General features: G+C 46.2%; 1 protein-coding gene across 1 annotated transcript in view; it reads left to right on the top strand.

Moving 5' to 3' along the window:
- The window catches only part of LOC141799640 (CDK5 and ABL1 enzyme substrate 2-like), a 34,416-nt gene extending 9,072 nt beyond the window's left edge, over positions 1 to 25,344 (top strand). The window contains exons 2-10 of the mRNA XM_074681938.1: positions 9,992 to 10,084; positions 15,817 to 15,894; positions 17,398 to 17,506; positions 17,594 to 17,762; positions 18,425 to 18,522; positions 20,289 to 20,395; positions 20,646 to 20,765; positions 21,389 to 21,473; positions 22,038 to 25,344. Coding sequence (XP_074538039.1) covers positions 9,992 to 10,084; positions 15,817 to 15,894; positions 17,398 to 17,506; positions 17,594 to 17,762; positions 18,425 to 18,522; positions 20,289 to 20,395; positions 20,646 to 20,765; positions 21,389 to 21,473; positions 22,038 to 22,181 — 1,003 coding nt within the window. The 3' untranslated portion in view covers positions 22,182 to 25,344. The remainder of the gene's footprint in view (positions 1 to 9,991; positions 10,085 to 15,816; positions 15,895 to 17,397; positions 17,507 to 17,593; positions 17,763 to 18,424; positions 18,523 to 20,288; positions 20,396 to 20,645; positions 20,766 to 21,388; positions 21,474 to 22,037) is intronic.
- The last annotated feature ends 290 nt before the right edge of the window (positions 25,345 to 25,634 follow it).

Here is a 25,634-nt window from a genome sequence, read left to right as displayed (position 1 = left end):
GTTTGTCCTTTAGAGGCCTGAACACACACCGTTTGTCCTTTAGAGGACTGAACACACACCGTTTGTCCTGAGTCCATGATTTCATTCATTACACTGGAAATCTCAGCCAGCTCGGTCCATGTCACGCTCACACACACACACACACACACACACACAAACACACACTCACACACACACACACACACACACACACACACACACACACACACACACACTCACACTCACACTCACACACACACACACTCACACACACACACACACACACACACACACAGGTAGCTGTATCTGAAGGTGTTATGTCCTGGTGGAGCAGATGACGGGTGTCAGGGTGTCAGACTGACGCTGCGGTCAGACCGTCTGTTTACAAACTGTGTGATAATTTAATCATAAGGAGATTAAATTGATCTGCTCCATCAGATTATCACCTGTGTTCAGGTGATGTCACATGAGGATTTGGATTAATGGGAGTGAGAAGAGTCAGATTAGCAGAGCTGGACTGTACAATAATCTGTCAGAGACTCTGGGTTTATGAACAGCGTTTGGTTCAGTGTGTGTAGCAGTAACACAACAGCCACAACATCAGTATTATCTCTACTCTTCAGCCAAAGCAGGAAGTCTCCTCTAAACACAGATTAATGTGTGGACGTGTTACGAAACAGGTCGAGGAAACGCCACCCAAACGCTCAGTCAGCTGATTTCCAGGAAGAGAAACCAGAGAAGAAGAAATTAAAATGACCGCTGCATTTTTATTCACTGCTGGAGGAGTCTGTTAATCTGGTGACGTAAGACACGCAGCAGGCTGCTGCTGCTGTGTGTGTGTGTGTGTGTGTGTGTCTGTCTGTCTGTCTGTCTGTCTGTCTGTCTGTCTGTGTTTGTGTGTGTGTGTGTGTGTGTTTGTGTGTGTTTGTGTGTGTTCAGTCAGAAGTCCTTGTGGTGTAATCTGTGGAACGTCCATCATCAGTCTGTCAATGTCAGAGGTGTGGACAGACTGTTCTTACACACTGCTCCTGTGTGTGTGTGTGTGTGTGTGTGTGTGTGTGTGTGTGTGTGTGTGTGTGTGTGTGTGTGTGTGTGTGTGGTTGCACAGAGTAAGGATTTCGAAAAAAAAAAAAAAAAAACATTTAATCTATGGTTGCTCGTTGGTCAGTTACAGAGTGTGTGCATGTGTGTGGTGAGGATTTAGCAGGGGAGGTATTTAAGTAAAGCTGTGAGTGTGTGTGTGTGTGTGTGTGTGTGTGTGTGTGTGTGTGTGTGTGTGTGTGTGTGTGTGTGTGTGTGTGTGTGTGTGTGTGTGTGTGTGAGCTGTACCACTCACTGCATGAGGAGCAAACAGCTGTAATTTAACCGTTGTCAGTGTCCTGATTGATGCTCTGTCATCGTTTTAATCCGTCTTTAGTTTCATCACAGATCCAGTCTCGTTCCTCTCTAGACCACTGTCCTCCTCTTATAGAGTACGCAGTTTAAGAAACATCATGTAAGTCAAAGTTCTGACAGTTTCTGATAAAAAGCAGATATTTCTGAAGCAAGGGGAGGAAAACAGTGAGTTAAATCTGAAAGTGTGTTTGATGATGAGATTAAAGCTGTGTGCAGTCTTCCTGGATAATCTGACATGTTTTTGTGTTGGAGCGACAGTGTGTGCAGCGCCTCAGTGTGGTCAGCAGCTCCTGGGCACAGACACACACACAGAGGAAGAGGAGAGAGGAGGAGTGATGACAGGCGTGCTGAGGAGCTGCAGGGCTGTGAAATGTCATTAAATCCAAAGGGATCTTAATTACAGGAGTACAGTATTAAAAGGATTTGTGCTGCGAATCCTCAGGAGGAGATATTAAACTGTATCAGCTACAGGAAGCCAGCGCTCAGACACAGACCAGCCAAGCAGAGGGAGAGAAATCCAGTCGGTCTGACTTTGAAAGCAGGATAACATAAGAAGCAGGAGTTTAGACCAATGATGAAGTTCCTGAGAAGGAGGAAAACAGAGCAAGAAAGGAAAATAGCAGCAAGTGACAAAAGGAAAAGTAAAGCAATGAAGACAGATGAGTAATAACTAAGATCTGTTTAAAAAAAGTACAGACTGAAACAGCTCAGAAATATCTTCTTCATCTATTTAAAGCAAACACTGCTGTGACTGAGTGTCAGCACCAGTTTGTTTTTCAGCTATTTTTAGTGGGACTCTGATGTTCATGACTCAAACTGGATGAAATGACTCTGTGTCCCAGAAAAATCCATCACAACAATCCCCAAAAACAAGCCCGCGGGGACAGGAGGCGAGATGTGTAAATATGAGCTTGTTATTGTCCAGTGCTGTCACTTTAATAGCTTTGTCAGTAGCTTTATACAATTTACAGCTCAAATCATTCTTCCATATCTCAGATTGGTGTCACTGAAAATTCTGATTACAGCTGCAATCTCTTTGAGGCACTTCAAAGCACTCCTGAAGCTTCTCCCACTGTTGCCATGCTGCAGGATTGTTGAGCTTACTGTTTTCCAGGAGCTGGAATCGAACCCCTACGTTACGAATGAGAGGCGATGACTCTACCACTGAGCTGCAGCCCCCCTCCTCACGTTATGAAAACTAACGTTTCACTTCATAATGTTTTTGCTCAATATAAAAAAAACAACAAAAAAAAACACCGCACTTTTAGTTCAGAGCGAGTTTGACCAAAACATTTGTGAGCTGGTGGATTTTCACCCTAAGCGAGCAGATCAGTTCATTCTCTGTACTCTCCTTTAAGACTAAAAGGCTTCAGTTTGATTTCCCATCACACTGAGCTCCTGAAACACACAGACACAAAGTTTGAGCCTGGAGGGAGAAAACGTCTGCCTGATGTGTAGGAGAAGCCGGGACATTGGAGTGGTTTGGCTGTAGGTCAAAGAACATTTGAAAACTCAGCTTTCTATCTGTCTTTGGGAAACAAGACTTGGTTGTGGAGGGACAATATTATGGCACAGAAAAGACGCTTGTTGTGTGGTCATTGTGTGGTTGTTGTGTGGTTATTGTGTGGTTATTGTATAGTTGTTGTGTGGTTGTTGTGTGGTTATTGTATAGTTATTGTGTGGTTATTGTGTGGTTATTGTGTGGTTATTGTGTGGTCGTTGTGAGGTTGTTGTGTAGTTATTGTGTGGTTATTGTGTGGTTGTTGTGTGGTTATTGTATAGTTGTTGTGTGGTTATTGTGTGGTTGTTGTGTGGTTATTGTGTGGTTGTTGTGTGGTTATTGTGTGGTTGTTGTGTGGTTGTTGTGTGGTTGTTGTGTGGTTGTTGTGTGGTTATTGTGTGGTTGTTGTGTGGTTATTGTATAGTTGTTGTGTGGTTATTGTGTGGTTGTTGTGTGGTTATTGTGTGGTTGTTGTGTGGTTATTGTATAGTTATTGTGTGGTTATTGTGTGGTTATTGTGTGGTTATTGTGTGGTTGTTGTGTGGTTATTGTATAGTTATTGTGTAGTCATTGTGTGGTCATTGTGTGGTTATTGTGTGGTTATTGTGTGGTTATTGTGTGGTTATTGTGTGGTCGTTGTGAGGTTGTTGTGTAGTTATTGTGTGGTTGTTGTGTGGTTATTGTGTGGTTGTTGTGTGGTTATTGTGTGGTTATTGTGTGGTTATTGTGTGGTTATTGTGTAGTTGTTGTGTGGTTATTGTGTGGTTATTGTGTGGTTATTGTGTGGTTATTGTGTAGTTATTGTGTGGTCATTGTGTGGTTATTGTGTAGTTGTTGTGTGGTTATTGTGTGGTTATTGTGTGGTTATTGTATAGTTATTGTGTAGTCATTGTGTGGTCATTGTGTGGTTATTGTGTAGTTGTTGTGTAGTTGTTGTGTGGTTATTGTGTGGTTATTGTGTGGTTGTTGTGTGGTTATTGTGTGGTTATTGTGTGGTTATTGTGTGGTTGTTGTGTGGTTATTGTATAGTTATTGTGTAGTCATTGTGTGGTCATTGTGTGGTTATTGTGTAGTTGTTGTGTGGTTATTGTGTGGTTGTTGTGTGGTTATTGTGTAGTTGTTGTGTGGTTATTGTGTAGTTATTGTGTGGTTATTGTGTGGTTATTGTGTGGTTGTTGTGTGGTTGTTGTGTGGTTGTTGTGTGGTTGTTGTGTGGTTATTGTGTAGTTATTGTGTGGTTATTGTGTGGTTGTTGTGTGGTTGTTGTGTAGTTATAGTGTAGTTATTGTGTGGTTATTGTGTGGTTATTGTGTGGTTGTTGTGTGGTTGTTGTGTGGTTGTTGTGAGGAAAAGGCTCAGTTTGGTGCTGAGCGTCCGGTAACACAGCGGTCACATGATCAGTTAAAGTTTAGTCCTCTGTGGAGAGCTTCAGCTCCTTATTTTCCCTCTGACACAAACAGCAGAGGAGTGATGGACGTTACTGGGTCAGTCTCCTCTCCGTCTCTAACAGACACTGACGTCCCTGCAGCTCACCCAAACCCTCAGGACGCTCGTGCACGAGGCCAGTGTGCATCTTTCTCTGAACACCGTTCATCCTCATCACCCTCAGCACAAACTGGATTTTTCCGTTCCCACAGAGGGGGAACTTTCCACAACTTCCCACCCTGATGTCGAGGGCTGGTTCTCATGGAAATGGGCCACTGGGCAGAGGGTTGTGATAATGAGTCTGCAGATCCATGGCTCAGATACTGGGACAGATTTAGACGGACTGGGAGAGCGCTGGCGTCAGCTACTCTGACTCTCAGATACTGATGATGTTTGTGAGCGTGGTGTTTGTCTCTCAGAGGAGCTCTGATAGCTAACGGGAACATTTCTGCTGATAGAGCAGCCGTTTGCTGATGTTCAACCTTTCTGCTAAATGTCAGGAGCACTGCAGTTAATCTGGGGTTATTTTACATTTAGTTCAGCTCTGTCTCTTTTCATCCATGTTCAATCCAAACAGGTCGTCCAGTCGTTGTCGATGGTCGTAACTGCTGACAAACACATTTAGATCTGAATATATGCTCTGATGAAAGTGTGAGGGGCATTCTGGGAGATGTAGTAAGTCTTTTCCCTCAGGCAGCATGGTTTACGCTGGGACGATATCTTTCACTCCAGATCTGACTCTTTCACGCTTTTTGGGGTGCTGATCCCATTTAAATTGAAATTCTTTGTTATTTCTGATTCATGCAACTTTTAGTGGAAAAGTTTAGCTTTTTTAACTCCAGACCATGTGAACAAGTTGAATGATGACGATGTCTCCAGACGACATCAGGAGCCATTTTTTTCCATAAACCGAACATCATGTGAGACCGTTTCTTCAGAGGATCTGACGTCACTAACCTAGACAGGCTGCTTGAGAGAAGCAGAAACTTTTCCAACTGGTCTTATAATCAAGACCACAATGAGGATTTAAGGGTTTAATTTGAGAAAAAAAAGGGTTTTGAACGAGAAATAGCAATTTGAAAAATGTCAAACAAAAAATCCAGATACTTGTGTGGATCAGTGTTTTTCTCTGTCTGTAGACAGTCTGTCATCATCCAACCTTTTCTCCAGGGTCTGGTGTTACAAAAATCAAAAATCAAAAAATGAATGGGGGGGGGGCATAGTCCTGACTGAAACAGATTCACCTTTAAAGTTTCATCACCAAAACAAAGGCACTACATTTTCATCCCGTGTTTTCATAAATTTGTGAGGGGTCCAGCTCCCCTTGTCCTGTATGCAATCAACCACAACCACCTGCTCACTATACACATAAATAAACACATGAGATGTTTCAATACTGTGATCTAATGGTAAGTTAATTAATGGTTTATTTACACAGCTCACAAATCAAAGTCTCTGACCCCATGGCGAGCAGTGCTGTGTCCTGCAAAGAAAAGTAAACCAGTAAAGACTGGATCATCTGCCCACAGAGTGACAGAAAGGCTTCTCGCTGGCTCAGAAAACAGCACGTACAACTAAAAAACAAAAACCCATTCAGATTAAAACTGTTTGCATTATTTTGATCTGTTCAGAAAGTTTGAACAGCTTAAGTTTGTGCAGTTTGGTCTTTATTGGGTGGGACAGGCTTGGAGAAAAAGAAAAGGGAAAGAGCAGAGAGGGGGCAAAGACATGCAGCAAAAGGTCCAGGCAGAGAATCCACATCAGGAGAGCTCAGACGAGGACTACATCCCCTCTGACTCTGGGCCATGGTCAAACTGCAGAGCCGGCAGCAGACAAAGTTAGAGCTGAGCTGTTTAGCTTCTCTTTTCTCTGTTTTCTGGTTTCTGGTCGGCCATCAACCACAAATCAAAGGTAATAAAAAAAAACCTCCTGAGTTTTTGACACAGTGTCACACGTCCTGAAGGAAATGTGCCGGACCTTCCTCTGACTGGTGACTGGTTTGGTTTTGACTGTTTTTATGGTGAAATCAACTCTACCCTTTGGGGATTTGAACCAATCAGAGTCATCCCAGCGAATCCTCATTTCTCTGTAATGGCAGCCCTCTCCATCATCTGCTCCACCACCATCCATCACCAGTCGGCCAATCCCCTCTTTCCATTCCCACACAATCATGGTCACATCCCGTCACATTCCTGGGGCTGAGGAATGTCGTTTCCCGTGGAAATGGAGCGCTGAGAAGATTCCACCATGTGACCACGGCTAGACGCCAGATACAGAGCGTGCTCAGACAGACTCTGGGTCAATAACGCAGCAGGAGCTACAGGAGACACGGTTTCTGTCCGGACTTTCTTACTCTCAGTCTTTATCTTTACACCAGCCAGCTGAACGTCAACGTCAGGAGGAGGAGACACATGTTCCTGCCCCGAAGTTCCCACAGCATCACACACACACACACACACACACACACACACACACACACACACACACACACACACACACACACACACACACACACACACACACACACACACACACACACAAAGGCACATGTAGCTCAGCACTTTCCAACCTCTGCTGGGCGGTGTCGTTGAGTTCTGAGAACCAAGAGTAGAAACTTGGTGTGTGTGTGTGTGTGTGTGTGTGTGTGTGTGTGTGTGTGTGTGTGTGTGTGTGTGTGTGTGTGTGTGTGTGTGTGTGTGTGTGTGTGTGTGTGTGTGTATGTGTGTGTGTGTGTGTGTGTGTGTGTGTGTTTGAGATTGTGAGTTTCTGTGAGTCATTAATTAGTTAGTTTCCAATCATCCTGGCCGAGTAGTTGTTATATTGATATTGTGTTTCACTCTGTCAGAAATAATGTTCAGGAGAAACTTGTTCGCAGACGGCTTCATAGAGAATCTGAATCCTGATTGGCTGAGTGATCTGAGCTCAGAAAACAGACAGAAATGAAAATGCAGATCAAAAAGTCTGCCGGTCAGTTACATCACACTGGGTCACTAAGTTTGGCTAAGGTTAGCAGAGTTAGGTTAGCAGAGTTAGGTTAGCAGAGTTAGGTTAGCAGAGTTAGGTTAGCAGAGTGAGGTTAGCAGAGTTAGGCTGACAGAGTTTAGGTTAGCAGAGTTAGGTTAGCAGAGTAAGGTTATCAGAGTTAGGTTAGCAGAGTGAAGTTAGCAGAGTTAGGTTAGCAGAGTGAGGTTAGCAGAGTTAGGTTAGCAGAGTGAAGTTAGCAGAGTTAGGTTAGCAGAGTTAGGTTAGCAGAGTGAGGTTAGCAGAATTAGGTTAGCAGAGTTTAGGTAAGCAGAGTGTAGTTAGCAGAGTAAGGTTAGCAGGGTGTAGTTAGCAGAGTTAGGTTAGCAGAGTTAGGATAGCAGAGTGAGGTTAGCAGAGTTAGGTTAGCAGAGTTAGGTTAGCAGAGTGAGGTTAGCAGAATTAGGCTGGCAGAGTTAGGTTAGCAGAGTGAGGTTAGCAGAATTAGGCTGGCAGAGTTAGGTTGGCAGAGTTTGGTTAACGTAGTTTAGTTAGAAGAGTTAGGTTAGCAGAGTTAGGTTAGCAGAGTTAGGCTGACAGAGTTAGGTTAGCAGAGTTAGGTTAGCAGAGTTAGGTTAGCAGAGTGAGGTTAGCAGAGTGTAGTTAGCAGAGTGTAGTTAGCAGAGTTTGGTTAGCAGAGTTAAATTAGCTGATTTGGGGTTTTTTTGTGTCCTGACCCTGTGTTGTTTTTTGTATCGTATTGTGAGTCGACCGTTCTGTTTCACCCTCAGTAGCTCAGTTTGCAGTTTCCTATTGTGGGCTAGCTTGTGTGGGTCAGGTCATGTGGCTGAATGTAATCTCTAAACTGCCTTATGATAGTTTTCTTCTGCTGGTGCAGAGACTGTTTGGAGGCTCCTCTCGTGTTTTCTGACAGAGGCTGCGGACTGACGAATACATGGTGCCAAAAATGTGACACTATCGGCATAAAGAGCAAAACCTTTGGCGTTAAAAGGCTGGAACAAGTCACAGAACTATTCATGTGATTCAGAAATGCATTAGTTTGAGCGAGGAGCATCTGTTTGTGGACTGGCTGTAGATCATCTGTGCTGGAGGCCTGGTCTCTGCCACGCTTTGATTACACATGTGCCCTACATACAAACGCTTCAGCGTGGATCTGTACAATACACTGCTCACAGAGCAGAGCATGCTGCTTCATGGGATGCAGGTGCTGTGTGTGTGTGTGTGTGTGTGTGTGTGTGTGTGTGTGTGTGTGTGTGTGTGTGTGAGGCTTTGTGCTGATGTCAGGGTTGTTATGTAACTGCTGTGATGTCAGAGAGCTGAGCCCCTTGGCCTGCTTTCATCACCGAGGTCTGTTGTTTTAATCCCACAAGGTCGACACAGAGAAACCTGGCTCATGACCTGACCGCCACACACACACACACACACACACGCACACACACACGCACACGCACACACACACACACACACACACACACACACACACACACACACACACACACACACACACACACACAGTCACATGTAGCTGTGGTGTCACAAACCAGCAGGTCTTTGTTTCTTTTTATAGCGTTTAGGATGAAGTGAATAAATTTGCTGCCTGGCTCTGAACACGAGCTCTGCTGTTTGCTCACACAGACAGTTTCAGACGGAGGCTGAAAAAAAAAGGTTTTTCTAAAACACAAGTCTGACGGGATTCACAGCTTCAATGATTTTCTATTTTTCTCAGTCTACCACAGGGGGAACCAGAGGGGGAACCAGAGGGGGAACCACAGGGGGGACCAGAGGGGGAACCAGAGGGGGGAACCAGAGGGGGGAACCAGAGGGGGAACCAGAGGGGGAAAGCATAGAGGGAACCAGAGGGGGAACCAGAGGGGGGAACCAGAGGGGGAAGCATAGAGGGAACCAGAGGGGGAAGCAGAGGGGGGAACCAGAGGGGGAACCAGAGGGGGAACCAGAGGGGGGAACCAGAGGGGGAACCAGAGGGGGGAACCAGAGGGGGGAACCAGAGGGGGAAGCATAGAGGGAACCAGAGGGGGAACCAGAGGGGGGAACCAGAGGGGGAAGCATAGAGGGAACCAGAGGGGGAACCAGAGGGGGGAACCAGAGGGGGAACCAGAGGGGGAACCAGAGGGGGGAACCAGAGGGGGAACCAGAGGGGGGAACCAGAGGGGGAACCAGAGGGGGGAACCAGAGGGGGGAACCAGAGGGGGAAGCATAGAGGGAACCAGAGGGGGAACCAGAGGGGGGAACCAGAGGGGGAAGCATAGAGGGAACCAGAGGGGGAACCAGAGGGGGGAACCAGAGGGGAACCAGAGGGGGAACCAGAGGGGGAACCAGAGGGGGGACCAGAGGGGAAGCATAGAGGGAACCAGAGGGGGAACCAGAGGGGGGAACCAGAGGGGGGAACCAGAGGGGGGAACCAGAGGGGGGAACCAGAGGGGCAGATGGAGCCTCAAAGAGAGCCAAACCCTGTCTTTAGGTCATGGTTGAAAGTAGGAGCTGCTGTTTTCAGACCATGATGGAAATGTGTTTAATTTGACGTTTTTCTGACTCAAAATGTGACTCCAGTGTCAGTCTGACTGAGCGCCTGTGTGCACAGGCATGGCTGTCTCTTTCCTCCAGTGGAGATGGTGTCCTCTGCCTCTGTTGGTCATGATTTACTGGGGTGAGGGTTCCCTCTCTAACAACCCGTGTTTCTGTTCGCTGCAGGACTCGTAACCTCTCTGGCGGCTCTCCCAGACCTCGACACACCAAGAGAATCAACTTCAAAAACATGAAACAGTGCGACATGAGAGGAAGCAGGTGAGACTCATGCACATTGTTCTTTTACTTTTGGACACTAGTCGAGATGTTTGTGGTTCAGTGACGTCAGGATGAATTCCTCTTGGAGGAAAAAGTGAACAATACGAGTGAAAAGAGGAGCACATCACCTGCATCCTTCTCTGCAGCCACACTCTGCCCAGGTGTCGCGCAGCATGGTGGTCCCTTTGTGTTCACTTTCAGATCAACATGAGGAGCTCAGCTCAGCACAGATCACTTTTTGCAGCTCGCTTGTTTTGCTTGAGCTTCTGAAAAAAGAAGAGCCACTTTTTCTACAGTAAATCAATCCAGTGACCCTAAACTGAATCTCCTTTTCAGAAGTCATCACAAATAGTATGTGCTATTCTTAAACCCCTTAAGTTTGTCTGAGTTTTATAACTTTGAACCTTTACAAACCCAGCCCACATGCAGAAATGTGGGAACGTGTAACCTTTCCTCTACAGCAGGAGCAGAGCCGGGCTGCTGGCTTGTGTCTCAGGGAGCCTGGACGTTGTCATCCTCTTCCTCTGTTATGTTTTCTATTCTGGTCCCTGTGTGCAGGGTGCATCAATCAGAGCTGTGGGTCAGAGGCACACCAAGCTGCCCATCAGACAATAATAGACCGAGCTGATTGTTTTAGAATAGATCCCTCCAAGAGAAGCAGAGCTGCTGTTAGCGTTTCACCAAGTGGCTGTGGGAACACAGAGCTTACCCTCTTCAGTCCCTGATTCACAATGTTGGAACCTGAAGGAACATGCAGACAGAGGAAGATTCAAAATGTCTGCAACATTTGAGAAAACCTTCCAGATATTGTGAAAAATATCAAAGAATGAGGTCATTACCATGTGTGCAGAAGTTGATGGTTTGATTCTCTCCTAAATCGTCTCTGATGAACTGTGTCTGTCCTGTCAGCCAACAAATTGAAGGACTGAAACAAAAACATCCCTGGGTTAAAGCACCAGAGCTGTGGCTCATATCCTGTGCTACAATCAACTTCCCCAGATAAACATACGTTAATAACTCCAAGTCACCGCTCACAGTTTCTCCTCTGGGTATTTCTGATCCATCTCAACCTCCTGTTTGATGAAGTCTATTTACAATAGATCCTCTCCTGTTTTCTTTTTGGCTCTGTCTGTGGCTCAGTGATTACAAACAGGGGTCAGAGCTCTAGTTCCCAGGAGGATTAGTCTGCTGTTTTCCTTTAAGGTGACCGTGGGGTGCCGTGCCCCCGGTGAGGCACACAGTGTGGTTAAACATGGACGTGCAGAGGGACAGGCGGCGTCCCAGCAGAGTCACGTTTCCAGCTGCTCTGTTGTGATGCTGTTTTCACAGAGCTCCCCGCTGACTTCCTGCTCTCCACTTTCCCATGCATCATGAAAAACAAGCTCTGAGTGTGTGTGTGTGTGTGTGTGTGTGTGTGTGTGTGTGTGTGTGTGTGTGTGTGTGTGTGTGTGTGTGTGTGTGTGTGTGTGTGTGTGTGTGTGTGTGTGTGTGCCTCCCTCAGCTGCACACACAGCCAACAGCAGCATTAAATCTAAACTCATCTCGTCTGGCGGGATGCTCAGAGGAGGGGAAACAGCAGGGACAGAGGAGGACAGTCAGAGAGCGAAATGAAAGCAGTAATAACTCATTCACAGCCAGCAGATTCTTATTACCAACCAAACTTCAAACCACAACACTTTATTAGTCCCTCCTTTTTGCCTTTGAAGGATTAATCACATCAGAAACTCATCCATCCCTCAGCTTGTCTTCCCTCAGCTGAGAAATTCTTGTTCCCTAACTCATCCCTCCAAAAACAGGAGCATCAAAACAAATCTGTGTGTAGGAGAGCTGTCTGCAGGGTCATCAGGTGGGAGAACCACCAATAACGGAGGTTTGTAGAGTTTAGCCCACGACACAGAGAAACCTCAGCAGAAGCGCCCCCTCCTACCTGAGCCCACACGCTCAGCAGCTTCAGGTGAGAGCGTCAGGCTGTTCTCCTTTTTGATTTTTGTTCTTAAATCCAGGTTATGTAACTTTTGGTAGAGATTCTCTGCGTTCCCTCCAAGTGCTCTGATGAACCCAGAGCTGGTTGGCGTCTCAGTTTGACTCGGCCAAAGCTGAGCTAAAGCTTGTTTCTGTTTCGCCTCTGGAGGAACTTGGTGTCAGCCTCAGGCATTAAAGGGTCAACGCCTCTGCTTCTCTGAAGGAGAGTTTAAGGAATGACCATTACTCATCACTCAGATGAGCTCACTGATGTTTGAGTTTATGTTTTCTCTCGCTGTGAATCATCCTCCAGCCTTTTTGCTTCTCCAGCCAAACCTAATGAGTGTAAACACTTTTCTCTCAGACACAAAGCAGGCGAGCGGCGTGCAGACGAGCGGCGTGCAGACGAGCGGCGTGCAGGCGAGCAGTCGTGCGGCGTGCAGGCGAGCGGCGTGCAGGCGAGCAGTCGTGCAGGCGAGCAGTCGAGCAGTCGTGCGGCGTGCAGGCGAGCGGCGTGCAGACGAGCGGCGTGCAGACGAGCGGCGTGCAGACGAGCGGCGTGCAGACGAGCGGCGTGCAGGCGAGCAGTCGTGCGGCGTGCAGGCGAGCAGTCGTGCGGCGTGCAGGCGAGCAGGCGAGCAGTCGTGCGGCGTGCAGGCCAGCGGCGTGCAGGCCAGCGGCATGCAGGCGAGCGGCGAGCAGCGTGTGGCGAGCAGGCGTGCGGCGAGCAGACGAGCAACCTGCAGCCTGAGCTCCGGGGCCTTTATACACAAGAGGATGCACCACACACAACAAACACACTTGGTCCCAGTGAAGCTCCTCAGGTCTCAGTCAAAGTGTTGTTGGCCTGTGTTTGCTCAGCTTCATTCTTGTTTCATCACTTTATTTGGTTTTAATCCCACTTTTTCAAATAAACTGTCTGTAACTGCTCAGGTGAGAAAAGGGAGGACAGGAGGGAATGGAGGAGAAGAAGAAGAAGGCATGTCTGACATTTGGAGTTTTCTTGTTGTTTACAGAGTAACTGTGATATGTTTCTGAGACGAAAAGTGAAACTCTGTTGTAAAACTTAACTTATATTAATTAATGCTAACTGCTAGCATATCAATGCAGTTTCACATGTATGTTAGCATGAAGCTAGTGCTGATTTTTTTTATATGCTTTTTGGTACAAGTAAGGGATAATGCCAGACGAGGTTTCCATTATCAGAAATTGATGGACAGCGTGGAGGCTGAACAGTCCCACCCGAAGCGGAGGACGGTGAAAAAAACTGGTTATAAACAGATGTTTAGAGATGGGTTATGGTCATGGTTATGGTGAAATAAACTGGTTATAAACAGATGTTTAGAGATGGGTTATGGTCAGGGTTATGGTGAAATAAACTGGTTATAAACAGATGTTTAGAGATGGGTTATGGTTATGGTTATGGTGAAACAAACTGGTTATAAACAGATGTTTAGAGATGGGTTATGGTCATGGTTATGGTGAAATAAACTGGTTATAAACAGATGTTTAGAGATGGGTCAGGGTTAAGGTGAAATAAACTGGTTATTAACAGATGTTTAGAGATGGGTTATGGTGAAATAAACTGGTTATTAACAGATGTTTAGAGATGGGTTATGGTCAGGGTTATGGTGAAATAAACTGGTTATAAACAGATGTTTAGAGATGGGTCAGGGTTAGGGTGAAACAAACTGGTTATAAACAGATGTTTAGAGATGGGTTATGGTCAGGGTTATGGTGAAATAAACTGGTTATAAACAGATGTTTAGAGATGGGTTATGGTCAGGGTTAGGGTGAAACAAACTGGTTATAAACAGATGTTTAGAGATGGGTTATGGTTATGGTTATGGTGAAACAAACTGGTTATAAACAGATGTTTAGAGATGGGTTATGGTCATGGTTATGGTGAAATAAACTGGTTATAAACAGATGTTTAGAGATGGGTTATGGTTAGGGTGAAACAAACTGGTTATAAACAGATGTTTAGAGATGGGTTATGGTTATGGTTATGGTGAAACAAACTGGTTATAAACAGATGTTTAGAGATGGGTTATGGTCATGGTTATGGTGAAACAAACTGGTTATAAACAGATGTTTAGAGATGGGTCAGGGTTAAGGTGAAATAAACTGGTTATTAACAGATGTTTAGAGATGGGTTATGGTGAAATAAACTGGTTATTAACAGATGTTTAGAGATGGGTTATGGTCAGGGTTATGGTGAAATAAACTGGTTATAAACAGATGTTTAGAGATGGGTTATGGTGAAATAAACTGGTTATAAACAGATGTTTAGAGATGGGTCAGGGTTAGGGTGAAACAAACTGGTTATAAACAGATGTTTAGAGATGGGTTATGGTCAGGGTTATGGTGAAATAAACTGGTTATAAACAGATGTTTAGAGATGGGTTATGGTCAGGGTTATGGTGAAACAAACTGGTTATAAACAGATGTTTAGAGATGGGTCAGGGTTAGGGTGAAACAAACTGGTTATAAACAGATGTTTAGAGATGGGTTATGGTCAGGGTTATGGTGAAATAAACTGGTTATAAACAGATGTTTAGAGATGGGTTATGGTCAGGGTTAGGGTGAAACAAACTGGTTATAAACAGATGTTTAGAGATGGGTTATGGTTATGGTTATGGTGAAACAAACTGGTTATAAACAGATGTTTAGAGATGGGTTATGGTCATGGTTATGGTGAAATAAACTGGTTATAAACAGATGTTTAGAGATGGGTCAGGGTTAAGGTGAAATAAACTGGTTATAAACATGTTTAGAGATGGGTCAGGGTTAAGGTGAAATAAACTGGTTATAAACAGATGTTTAGAGATGGGTCAGGGTTATGGTGAAATAAACTGGTTATAAACAGATGTTTAGAGATGGGTCAGGGTTAAGGTGAAATAAACTGGTTATAAACAGATGTTTAGAGATGGGTTATGGTGAAATAAACTGGTTATTAACAGATGTTTAGAGATGGGTCAGGGTTAGGACTGACCATGCAGAGCAGCTGAGCAGTGAAGGGTCACATAGACAGGAAGGAGTCAGACAAAACCTTTTCCTACAACCTTAAAGTCATTTCTGACTGATCTGTCTCAGCTACAGCCAGCATTGTTCAGCGGGTTCAGCACACTCCAATGAAGAGTTGTGACTTAACCAAGCAACTAGTGAACTCTGGAACTAAAGCATTGTGTGAAAACAACAGAGTGTTATTCTGCGGAAAAAAATCACATGGGAACAGCTGATACATATCCAATAAGGCCCTCATCTTATCATTTTCTGTCTGCTTTCTGCACTCTGAGTCCCTTACCTGTAGATTCCTGTTGCTAGCGTAGGATGTGAGCGTGCACGTGTTAGTTTAGTGTCTGAGACGAGTGTCTGGAGCAGGAGGTTTTCAGCTAGCTTATCCCTGAGTGTATCCAAATACTCTTTAGCAACGTCACATTTTATGCAGACTCCAGTCAGAGTGACCACAGTAACTCTGTCTCATCCACACCCACATTTTCATTTTCCAGAGTTTGAGACATGATGTCTTTACCCTGGTCTCGCCCTGTTAATATCATCACGCTGAGCGCAGTTATAACTTCATCATCTGGTTGGACTCCACGAGTGGGCTGGAAGGGCATGTTGTTTGTGGAGCAGTTAGAGGCTGATGTGAGGAAGTGAACTGGGGAAACTCAGGAGCTCACAGTGTGCTGATTACAGGTTGATTTATTTTAAGTGGTAGCTGTTGTTACTTCCTCACCACTGGGTTCACTGTGTCTGTGTTTCAGGATTGTGTTGATCTGTGCAAAGAGATCTCTGTGTGCTGCCTTCTCCGTCCTACCCTATGGAGAAAGCTTCTACCTCAGGTACTGCACACACACACACACACACACACACAGACACACACACACACACACACACACACACACACACACACACACATTTAGTAGCACAGTCGCAGGCAGCAACAGCTCTTCTTTCCAGGAAGGAAACAGCGTAAGAGGAGGAAAGGTCCTGAAGATGTGGAAGATGGTGGAAGAGTCGGAGGAGGAAAAAGGTCCTTCACAAACAGAGAGGAGACATGTTCAGGCAGATTTCCTCCTGCCCCCAAAAACTGCTGGACCTGACTGAGAACTCTTTGGCTGTTGATTCACACCGATACAAAACACACAGCCTCCCTCCATCAAAAACACACACACACACACACACACACATGTGACGTTTCTGACTGTAATCTAAAACAGTCAGCGAGCATGCCTTCAATCAGGTCTACGTCACACCACACATGGACATGGTTAGAAGTGTTATCACACAAAGACATCCACATCTGCTGTTTGCACGGAGGGTGGAGTACAGACACAGGATGTTCTCCACTCTCTATACACACACACACACACACACACACACACACACACACACACACACACACACACACACACACACACACACACACAGTATAGACAGTATGGGGCATACACACACTCACACACACACACACACACACACACACACACACACACACACACACACACACACACACACAGTATAGACAGTGTGGGGCATACACACACTCACACACACACACACACACTCACACACACACACACACACACACACACACACACACACACACACACACACACACACACACACACAGTATAGACAGTATGGGGCATACACACACTCTCACACACAGACACACACACACAGTATAGACAGTGTGGGGCATACACACACTCACACACACACACTCACACACACACACACACACACACACACACACACACAGTATAGACAGTGTGGGGCATACACACACTCACACACACACACACACACACACACACACACACACACACACACAGTATAGACAGTATGGGGCATACACACACTCACACACACACACACACACACACACACACACACACACACAGTATAGACAGTGTGGGGCATACACACACTCACACACACACACACACACTCACACACACACACACACACACACACACACACACACACACACACACACACACACACACACACACACACACACACACACACAGACAGTATAGACAGTGTGGGGCATACACACACTCAGCAGTGTGTCTCACTCAGGTCTTCCTGTGGAGGACGTGAGCTCAGATCACACCTCTCAGCTGATGTTGTCTTCTCAAACTGGGAGCAGCAGAACATGTGACTGTTGGGGAGGTGACCTTTGACCTATGGCTGACAGGACCGACTGAGCGTGTCCTGACCTGATGTCTGTCGGCTGCAAACAGAGACAGAGCGTGTTGATCACGCGGGGATAACCTGCAGCTTGTGAAGACGTTGTCAATGCTCTGGTGTTAATCTGTGTCCTCCTTCCTCTGCAGCGACCCCACGCTAAACCACCCCAGGAGGAGGCACTCGTCTGGAAACATCTCCACCACCCTGGAGATGCTGCCGGGGCTGGAGGGCTTCCACCTGGACACATACGGCCGGGTACAAACACACAGCCGGACGTGGACAGGAAATGATCACTGAGTGTTTGATTCTGATGAAGCGTCTGTTTGTCTCTGTCCGTTTCAGTCGGTGTCATACGCTCAGTTCCTGTACCCCACTAACGCCCTGGTGAGGCAGAAGCCGGCGTCGGCCAGCGACCTGACGCTGCAGATTCCTCAGTCCAGGAGCACGCACAGCATGCCGGGCCGGAGCTACCCGCCCAGCAGGCTGAACAGCACGGTGGGACTGGACCTCGGTGAGACACTGGCAGAACGAAACATTACGAAGCAAAAACATTAAAAAATGAGGACAGATGGAAAGGAGGGACACGTGTGTGTATGTATCAAACACTCTATGAACACAGACCTCCTCTCCAGCCCTCAGCCGTTCATTCACACCACACAGCTGTGAGGGTGAGACAGGAAGTGTTCACTGATGGCAGGTTTGTATTTTTAGTCTGTTCCTGACGTCACAGAGCAGCTGAGGGCTCACATCCTGTGGTGTTTGTGAACTCCTCACAGAGATATTCAGCTCATGACTTGGTTTTATTCAGAGTAGTGAAACATGTTGTTGGTGAACTTTCCCCTGAGGTCAGGACTGTGTCCCTGCAGGCAGCTGGAGGTCTGAGAGGACCTGCTCATGGAGAAGTATCCACCTGTCAGTCAGGGTGCATTCATTAAGCCATAATTCAGAACACACTCAGCCCCATGCCCCCTCAGAGAGCAGCTTTTGACCATATTCTTTGTTTTATTATTGGGGGGCCCAACATGAATCCACATCGGATATTCACTGTCAGTGGTCGGGCTAGCAGTTTCCCCCTGCTTCATGCCGAGCTAAGCTAACTCTGCTATTTGTTTCTCTATGTGTGTCTCATACAGTGTTGCTGTTTGTGTCAATATTTATGTTTTTCTCTCCAAGGTCTGGAAGATGTGATGGACTATGACCCCAACCTCCTCAGTGACCCCCAGTGGCCTTGTGGGAAACACAAACGGGTTCTGATCTTTGCTTCCTACATGGTAAAATGCTCCTGGCAGAGTTTTCCATCGTTATGTGTAAAAGTGAAGGCTGTGCTGCGTCATGTTTCTGACGTTTAATAAAGCAGTCCGCGTTCAGGAAGCGCTTTAAGTGGATGGTTTTTCATGTGTAGCTGACATCAAAGGTCAGGTCTGCAGGACTGTTGGTTTGTAATTCATTAACATCAAACTAGGCTCCTCCTCCTTGGCTCAGTGCCAGCTGCAGCCCACACCCACAACCTCTGACCGTGACTACATGAACACACTCACTAACCCAGCAACCACCTGTAGCATCGCGTTTCTACGTGGGAGAGACTCAAGAGCTATGCACCTGACTTAGCATGTTAGCACAAGCTAATCGTGCTAATCTGACACACAACTGGTTAGCAGAAAGCTAACTTGTGTCGCTCTCCAAGTTCCTTAAAGCGAGTAAAAGTGGAGCCAAGCTTCACCCTCGTTTAGGAAAAAGCTTCATCTTTGTGGCGAGTCGTTTCTCTTTGGTTGTTTCTCTTCCTCCGTGCTACGTCCGCTATCCAAGCTGCTCTGATTAGCTTCTTCCACTCTATCAACACACAAAGTCACTCACACACTGGGCAGGTGGCTGATGTAACCATGCCTACTCTCCGCCCACAAACGTTCCAACACAATCCAAACATTCGCACACAGGCAGAGGAGGGGGTTGACGCAGACACTGACACTGACACACATGTAAAAGGCAGAGTGGAAAGGTTTCACAAAAACCTCAAAGTAGTGACTTTATTCTGCTGTTACTGCAGCTTTACTCTCATGGAGTAACTCCTCTTTGGGGGTCATCTTCTCACAGCTGTTTTCCTATAATTTTGTGACTTTATTCCCTGATTTTCACGCGTGTGATGAAGCAAAGACACTGGGTCAGAGCAGAGAGAGGAGCTGCAGCTGGAGAGGAAAGATGTCAGCGTCACAGAGGATTATAGAGCTCAGAGGAAAGAATAATCAGCACAGAGGGCAGAACACACACACAGTCTTTGACACCAACATAGTTATCCTATAGGCAGCAGCTTAGTTTTATCCCTCCGCTGAGATGAATTAAATCTCAGGACACACACTCACATGCACACACACTCATATGCACACACACTCTCACGCACATGGTTTATCAGCACGGTTTAATCCATTGCAGGGATGAGCTCTGAGGCTGGTCTCTGTGTCACTGATCCCAAAGTGTGTAAGCTGCACGGCGTGATCTCACCTTTCACTGTACGGCTCTCTGTCACACACACACTTTCACACACTTTCACCTTGTGTTTTTAACCAACACACACTTTCACCTTGTGTTTTTAACCAACACACACTTTCACCTTGTGTTTGTAACCACCAACACACACTTTCACCTTGTGTTTGTAACCAACACACACTTTCACCTTGTGTTTGTAACCAACACACACTTTCACCTTGTGTTTGTAACCAACACACACTTTCACCTTGTGTTTGTAACCAACACACACTTTCACCTTGTGTTTTTAACTAACACACACTGCAGCCTCATATCAGCAATGAGAGATACACGTCACTGTTCAGAGAAATTCAGGATGCTGTTTTTTTGTCCATTGGGGGGCGCCACCTCATGGTGAAAGTTTCTCTCAGCAGCTTGAAGAAACAAAAACTCTTACTCCTTTATTTTCTTAGAAAGAGCTGTGTGCTGTTAAATGTGCCTGCTCACTCTGTGTCTGCAGTTTCTTTCCTGGTTAAAGTGTTGTTTTTTTCTCCTCTCCTGTTCTGTTTTCCTGCAGACCACGGTCATCGAATACGTGAAACCCTCTGATCTGAAGAAAGACATGAACGAGACGTTTAAGGAGAAGTTTCCTCACATTAAGCTCACTCTCAGTAAAATACGAAGGTAAAGAAACTGAATGAGGTCCCTCTCCCTCAGAGGATCTTACTGTTTCCTTTTTAGTTTGTTTATTCCTGAACGCTCAGTGAGGCTGATACACTCCTTCTGCTTCCTCCTGCCTCCTTCTACCTCCTTCTGCCTCTTTCTACCTCCTTCTGCCTCTTTCTGCCTCTTTCTACCTCCTTCTGCCTCTTTCTACCTCCTTCTGCCTCCTCCTGTCTCCTTCTGCCTCCTCCTGTCTCCTTCTGCCTGGCAGTCTGAAGAGAGAGATGCGTCTGGTCGGGGAGGATTGTGGGATGCAGCCAGTCACCATAGCGATGGCGTTTGTCTACTTTGAGAAGCTGGTCCTGCAGGGTCGACTCAACAAACAGAACAGGTACCGTAGCATCTGATCCTCACGCCACACAGCGCCCCCACGCCAGCAGGGAAGGTGCAGTGATCCAGCTCAGCCCTGACCCTGACCCTAACCCTGACCCTATCCCTGACCCTGTCCCTGACCCTGTCCCTGACCCTGTCCCTGACCCTGACCCTGACCCTGACCCTGTCCCTGACCCTGTCCCTGACCCTGACCCTGACCCTGACCCTGACCCTGACCCTGACCCTGACCCTGTCCCTGACCCTGTCCCTGACCCTGACCCTGACCCTGACCCTGACCCTGTCCCTGACCCTGTCCCTAACCCTGACCCTGACCCTGACCCTGACCCTGTCCCTGACCCTGACCCTGACCCTGACCCTGACCCTGACCCTGACCAGGTCAAGAAACGGGCTTATAAAACCTTGATTTCCCAGCATGCTGCTGTGTTGACCTTAGTGTTGTGGAGGAGAGGCTCCCCCTGGTGTTTGTTCTGAGATAGCTGCAGTTCAGATCCAACCCATGTCATGTTATTGTTTCAATCTGTGGAGTTACTCTGGACGGTCCGTCTCCTGTCAAACTCAGACTCACCTGCACTCGGCTGGAGGACGTCCTCACCTCACTCTGTTGTCTCTGATGGTTTTCAGGAAGTTGGTGTCAGCCGCCTGCATCCTACTGGCTGCTAAGATCAGCAGCGACCTCAAGAAACAGGAGGTCAAACACCTTATTGATGTAAGTTACACACACACACACACACACACACACACACACACACACACACACACACACACATGCAGAGTCAGATCGAAGTGTTACTCTCAGAAATGAAGCATGAGTTGTTGTCTGAGATTTTAAAGTGTGTCCAGCAGGGGGAGCTAACACGTCATTAATGTATCTGAGATGTTTCAGTCGGTCTGACTCAACCCGTCATTGATGACAGCTCTTTAATAACGGCATCAGAAGAGCCTTTAGCCAAAAAAAGAAGTGGTTTGCTAAGCTAACAGAGGTAAAATGTCATTTCACTTCTGTTGAAAGATCTTTAGCTTGTATTAAATGTTATTTAAAAGTGTCTCTTCAAAATGAATTCATTTTTTGAACATTTATGACCTTTCACACTTATCACTCAATTCACAAATGACTCCAGCTAAAAGTGTCACTGTAACAAACGACAAACCGTCCCCTGAGCGCCGTCGAAGCATCAGAAGAACATTCTGTTGTTTATAAAACAACAACAACAAAATAAAAAGTGGATCTGCGTCACCGAACTGACACATTTGTTTCATGTTTTTTCTACAGAAGCTGGAGGAGCGTTTTAGGATCAGTCGGCGGGAGCTGATATCCTTTGAGTTCACCATCCTGGTTGCCCTGGAGATGGCGCTCTACCTGCCTGAGAGCAAAGTCATGCCTCATTACAGACGCCTGCAGCAGCAGCAGTCCTGATCCTCCCTGTAGGGGCTCTCTGCACACACCGATCCTCAGGCTGCTGGATCCAGAAGTTTCCACACCAAAGTTCACCCTCACTGTGTGGTAGAACGGCCACCTGGTGGAGCTGCACCTCCTGGCTCCTCCCTCTGATACCAAAGTGACGACACACTGTGAGCACGGCTCAGCAGCAGCTCTGACGCCTGGTCCAGCAGCGCCAACAATCACTGGAGTCCAAGATTATCACAACCGCTCCAAGTCACACCTGAAGGAACCCTGATTTATCTGGTTTTAGTTACATCCTTCCAGATCCTTCTCAGCTGAGATTTAAAGATGGAGGCTTTCACTCCCTGCAGTTGAAGATTCAGCACATTTGAGTCCTCAGCTTTTTGTTGCTCTCATCAGCACCAAAATGTGTTTAATTCCTCCAGACACACAGATTTCCACAGCCGCAGAGATTTTACAGAAAGATGAAATAAGTTCCTACAACTCTCCAAAAGAAACAACCCTGATACAAACACAACATGCAAACATATGCCCGGCACAAGGAGACAGTGAATTTGAGTTCAAAGGTATCACTCAAACTGTAGTTAGGCACAAGGACAGTTCTTTTTGGACGCAGTCTGAAAGTACATGAGAAAATCTTTGAGTGCGAACATGACGAGTTAGAAAAAGAAAGAAAGGTCTTCAGATTTAGATTTCTGGGTGTGGTTAATTTGCCGTTTAACTCTTGGGTAGCATCTTCTAACCGTGATGAGGAAAACAGCCCTGCTGCATGTCAGTGAGTTCGATCAGCACGAAGGAAAGAGGGACGCTGAACACAGAGACAAGTTAAACTATCAGACCACCCATTTCTGCAGCAGTCTCTGAAAGTTTCCCTTACTCTGTAAATCCTGAATCCAACCAAGTGTTTTCATCTGGTTTTAGGAAAAAAAATCTTTAGACTAAACATGAGCCACGTTCAGCTGACAAGTCCAGAAAATGTCTCATTTGAAGATATGAACTAGGAACGCTCCTCTGAAGAAGAAAACTCTGGTTCAGTTTCTTATGAAGACATTACTCTTCTGTCTCTAAATGTCCAGGACCAGACTTAGACCTCTGGATCCAGGTGCCGAGCTGCTGATGAGCTGGAGACCAGTTTCCTGTATTTGACAATCATCTGAGGTGTTGGAAGCATTTAGCAGCGTCAGATCTTTCAGACTTTCAGAGGCGACATCGGCCTTTCTTTGTGGAAGGTTTGATGATTTGCAGACTTCAGATCCAGACATTTTCAGGACCACATTGCTTGCGCCCCCTCTTGGACTCTCTCACATTGATGTCATGAAATCAGCACCTTTGTGTCTCCCATCCAGCTGCCGATAAACCATCAGTTTCCTGGTCTTATGAGGACGTTTTGACTGGTGGTCACGCTCTGAACGGTCTCTAAAGACAGGAAGCTCCAGAGGCTCCGCTGAAGGAGTTTGGATGTTCAAGTGCCTTTGCTGAGGGTGTCTGAAGCGTTGTTGCTCCTCTTCTGTCCAGTCCTCAGTTTGAGGGAGTCACTCCTCTCCTCCTTCTGGCTGTCGTGGTGTTGGAGGTTTCACTCACTGGTTTGTTGTTGGTCCAGTGAGTGAAACCTCCAGTGAGGCGGTGATGAAGCAGACAGCGCTGTCATCGTCTCTGCAGGATCTTGAGGAAGTAGCTTAACTGCTCAAGCACATGATGTCACTCCATCATTTCAGCATTTAGAAAAAAGATCACTCCAGTTTTTTCTTCACAGTCTTCTTTGAGGTCAAATCATGTGATGCTGAATCCTGGATTAAAACCGAGCTAACTTCAGGTCTCAGTGTTGTGGCTTCAGTCACTCACCGTGACCACTGTACAGATTCATGGTCATGTTGTGTCCTGTGTGAACGGGACCATAGTAGGAAATCCTACCTCCACATTACCCCGCAATACTCCTCTGAAACACAAGAGGGCAGTGTTGCCTCTATGAGCATTATATGCTGTATTAAAGTTGATACATGTTGCTGTTTACTGTCCAGCAACTTTTACAATGAACGTGTGAGGAGAGGAAATGTTTGGCTGGTGAACGGGGAATTACAGAAATGAAGGAAATGCAGGACGCTCAATAAAAGCTGACCAATCACACAGCTTTATGTTCACACACTGTTGATGTGTAGAATTATAAACTAGTCCCAACAGTCTCCAGAGACAAACACTATCTTTGATTGTTCAGAGTTTTTCCTCACTCCATACTTTACAGAATTATCTGTCCCTAAATCTGGAAAATGAAACTAAGGAGAACCAGGAATCTGTCGAAGAGGGAAAATTAGGAGGAGAGGTTTCTACAATTCAGGCTCCAAAGTTAGCAACCGAAACTCCCCAAACTCTCAGCACAAGATTTTCTCTTTGGGTACTGATGTTAAACAATGTGTCCAAAAACAATATGTGAAATGCAAAATTTACCCTTTTTTCCCTTCAAACTGCATTTATCAAAATTTCCTGTGATCTGTTTTTAAAACTTTTTTAAGTGCAGCCCTAAACCCAAGACCCCAATCCTAACCCTAGACCCTAATCCTAACCCTAGACCCCAATCCTAACCCTAGACCCTAATCCTAACCCTAGACCCTAATCCTAACCCTAGACCCAAATCCTAACCCAAGACCCCAATCCTAACCCTAGACCCAAATCCTAACCCGAGACCCCAATCCTAACCCGAGACCCCAATCCTAACCCTAGACCCTGATCCTAACCCTAGACCCCAATCCTAGACCCTACACCCTAATCCTATCCCTAGACCCTAATCCTAACCCTAGACCCTAATCCTAACCCTAGACCCTAATCCTAACCCTAGACCCCAATCCTAGACCCTAGACCCTAATCCTAACCCTAGACCCCAATCCTAGACCCTAGACCCCAATCCTGACCCTAGACCCCAATCCTGACCCTAATCCTAACCCTAGACCCCAATCCTAGACCCTAGACCCCAATCCTGACCCTAGACCCCAATCCTAGACCCTAGACCCCAATCCTAACCCTAGACCCCAATCCTAACCCTAATCCTAACCCTAGACCCCAATCCTGACCCTAGACCCTAATCCTAACCCGAAACCCTCAGCCTAACCCTAAAACCTTTAGACTGGAGGCTTTTGTCTAACGTGGGCATCACTCCACGTTTTATCCACGGTGTTGGTGATAAAACACCAGATGACGTCTTCTGATACGTGCTGTGGTCATGTACCAAGCTTATTGCTTTTAAGGTGGACTGGACTCTTTACTGTAGCTACACACTGAAGGAGGATCAACCAAAAAGAGCTTTCTGTTCATGAACTACCTTAAACCGTCTTTATATTTAAGATTATTTATTCTGTCTTGTCGTATCATAAAGGGACAAACATTTAACCAAACTGAGGCGTTTGACCGGATGTTTGTGTTCAGCACAAACTCTCCTTAAGGCCTCAGTTGTTTTTGCACTTTTTGCCTTTTTGC

Source organism: Halichoeres trimaculatus, unplaced genomic scaffold (genome assembly GCF_033239565.1).
Source record: "Halichoeres trimaculatus isolate MK-OKI-2021-1 unplaced genomic scaffold, fHalTri1.1 fHalTri1_scaffold_11, whole genome shotgun sequence".
NCBI classification, from domain to species: domain Eukaryota; kingdom Metazoa; phylum Chordata; class Actinopteri; order Labriformes; family Labridae; genus Halichoeres; species Halichoeres trimaculatus.
Note: the sequence above shows the minus strand (reverse complement) of the source record. Positions and strands in the feature narration are given on the sequence as shown.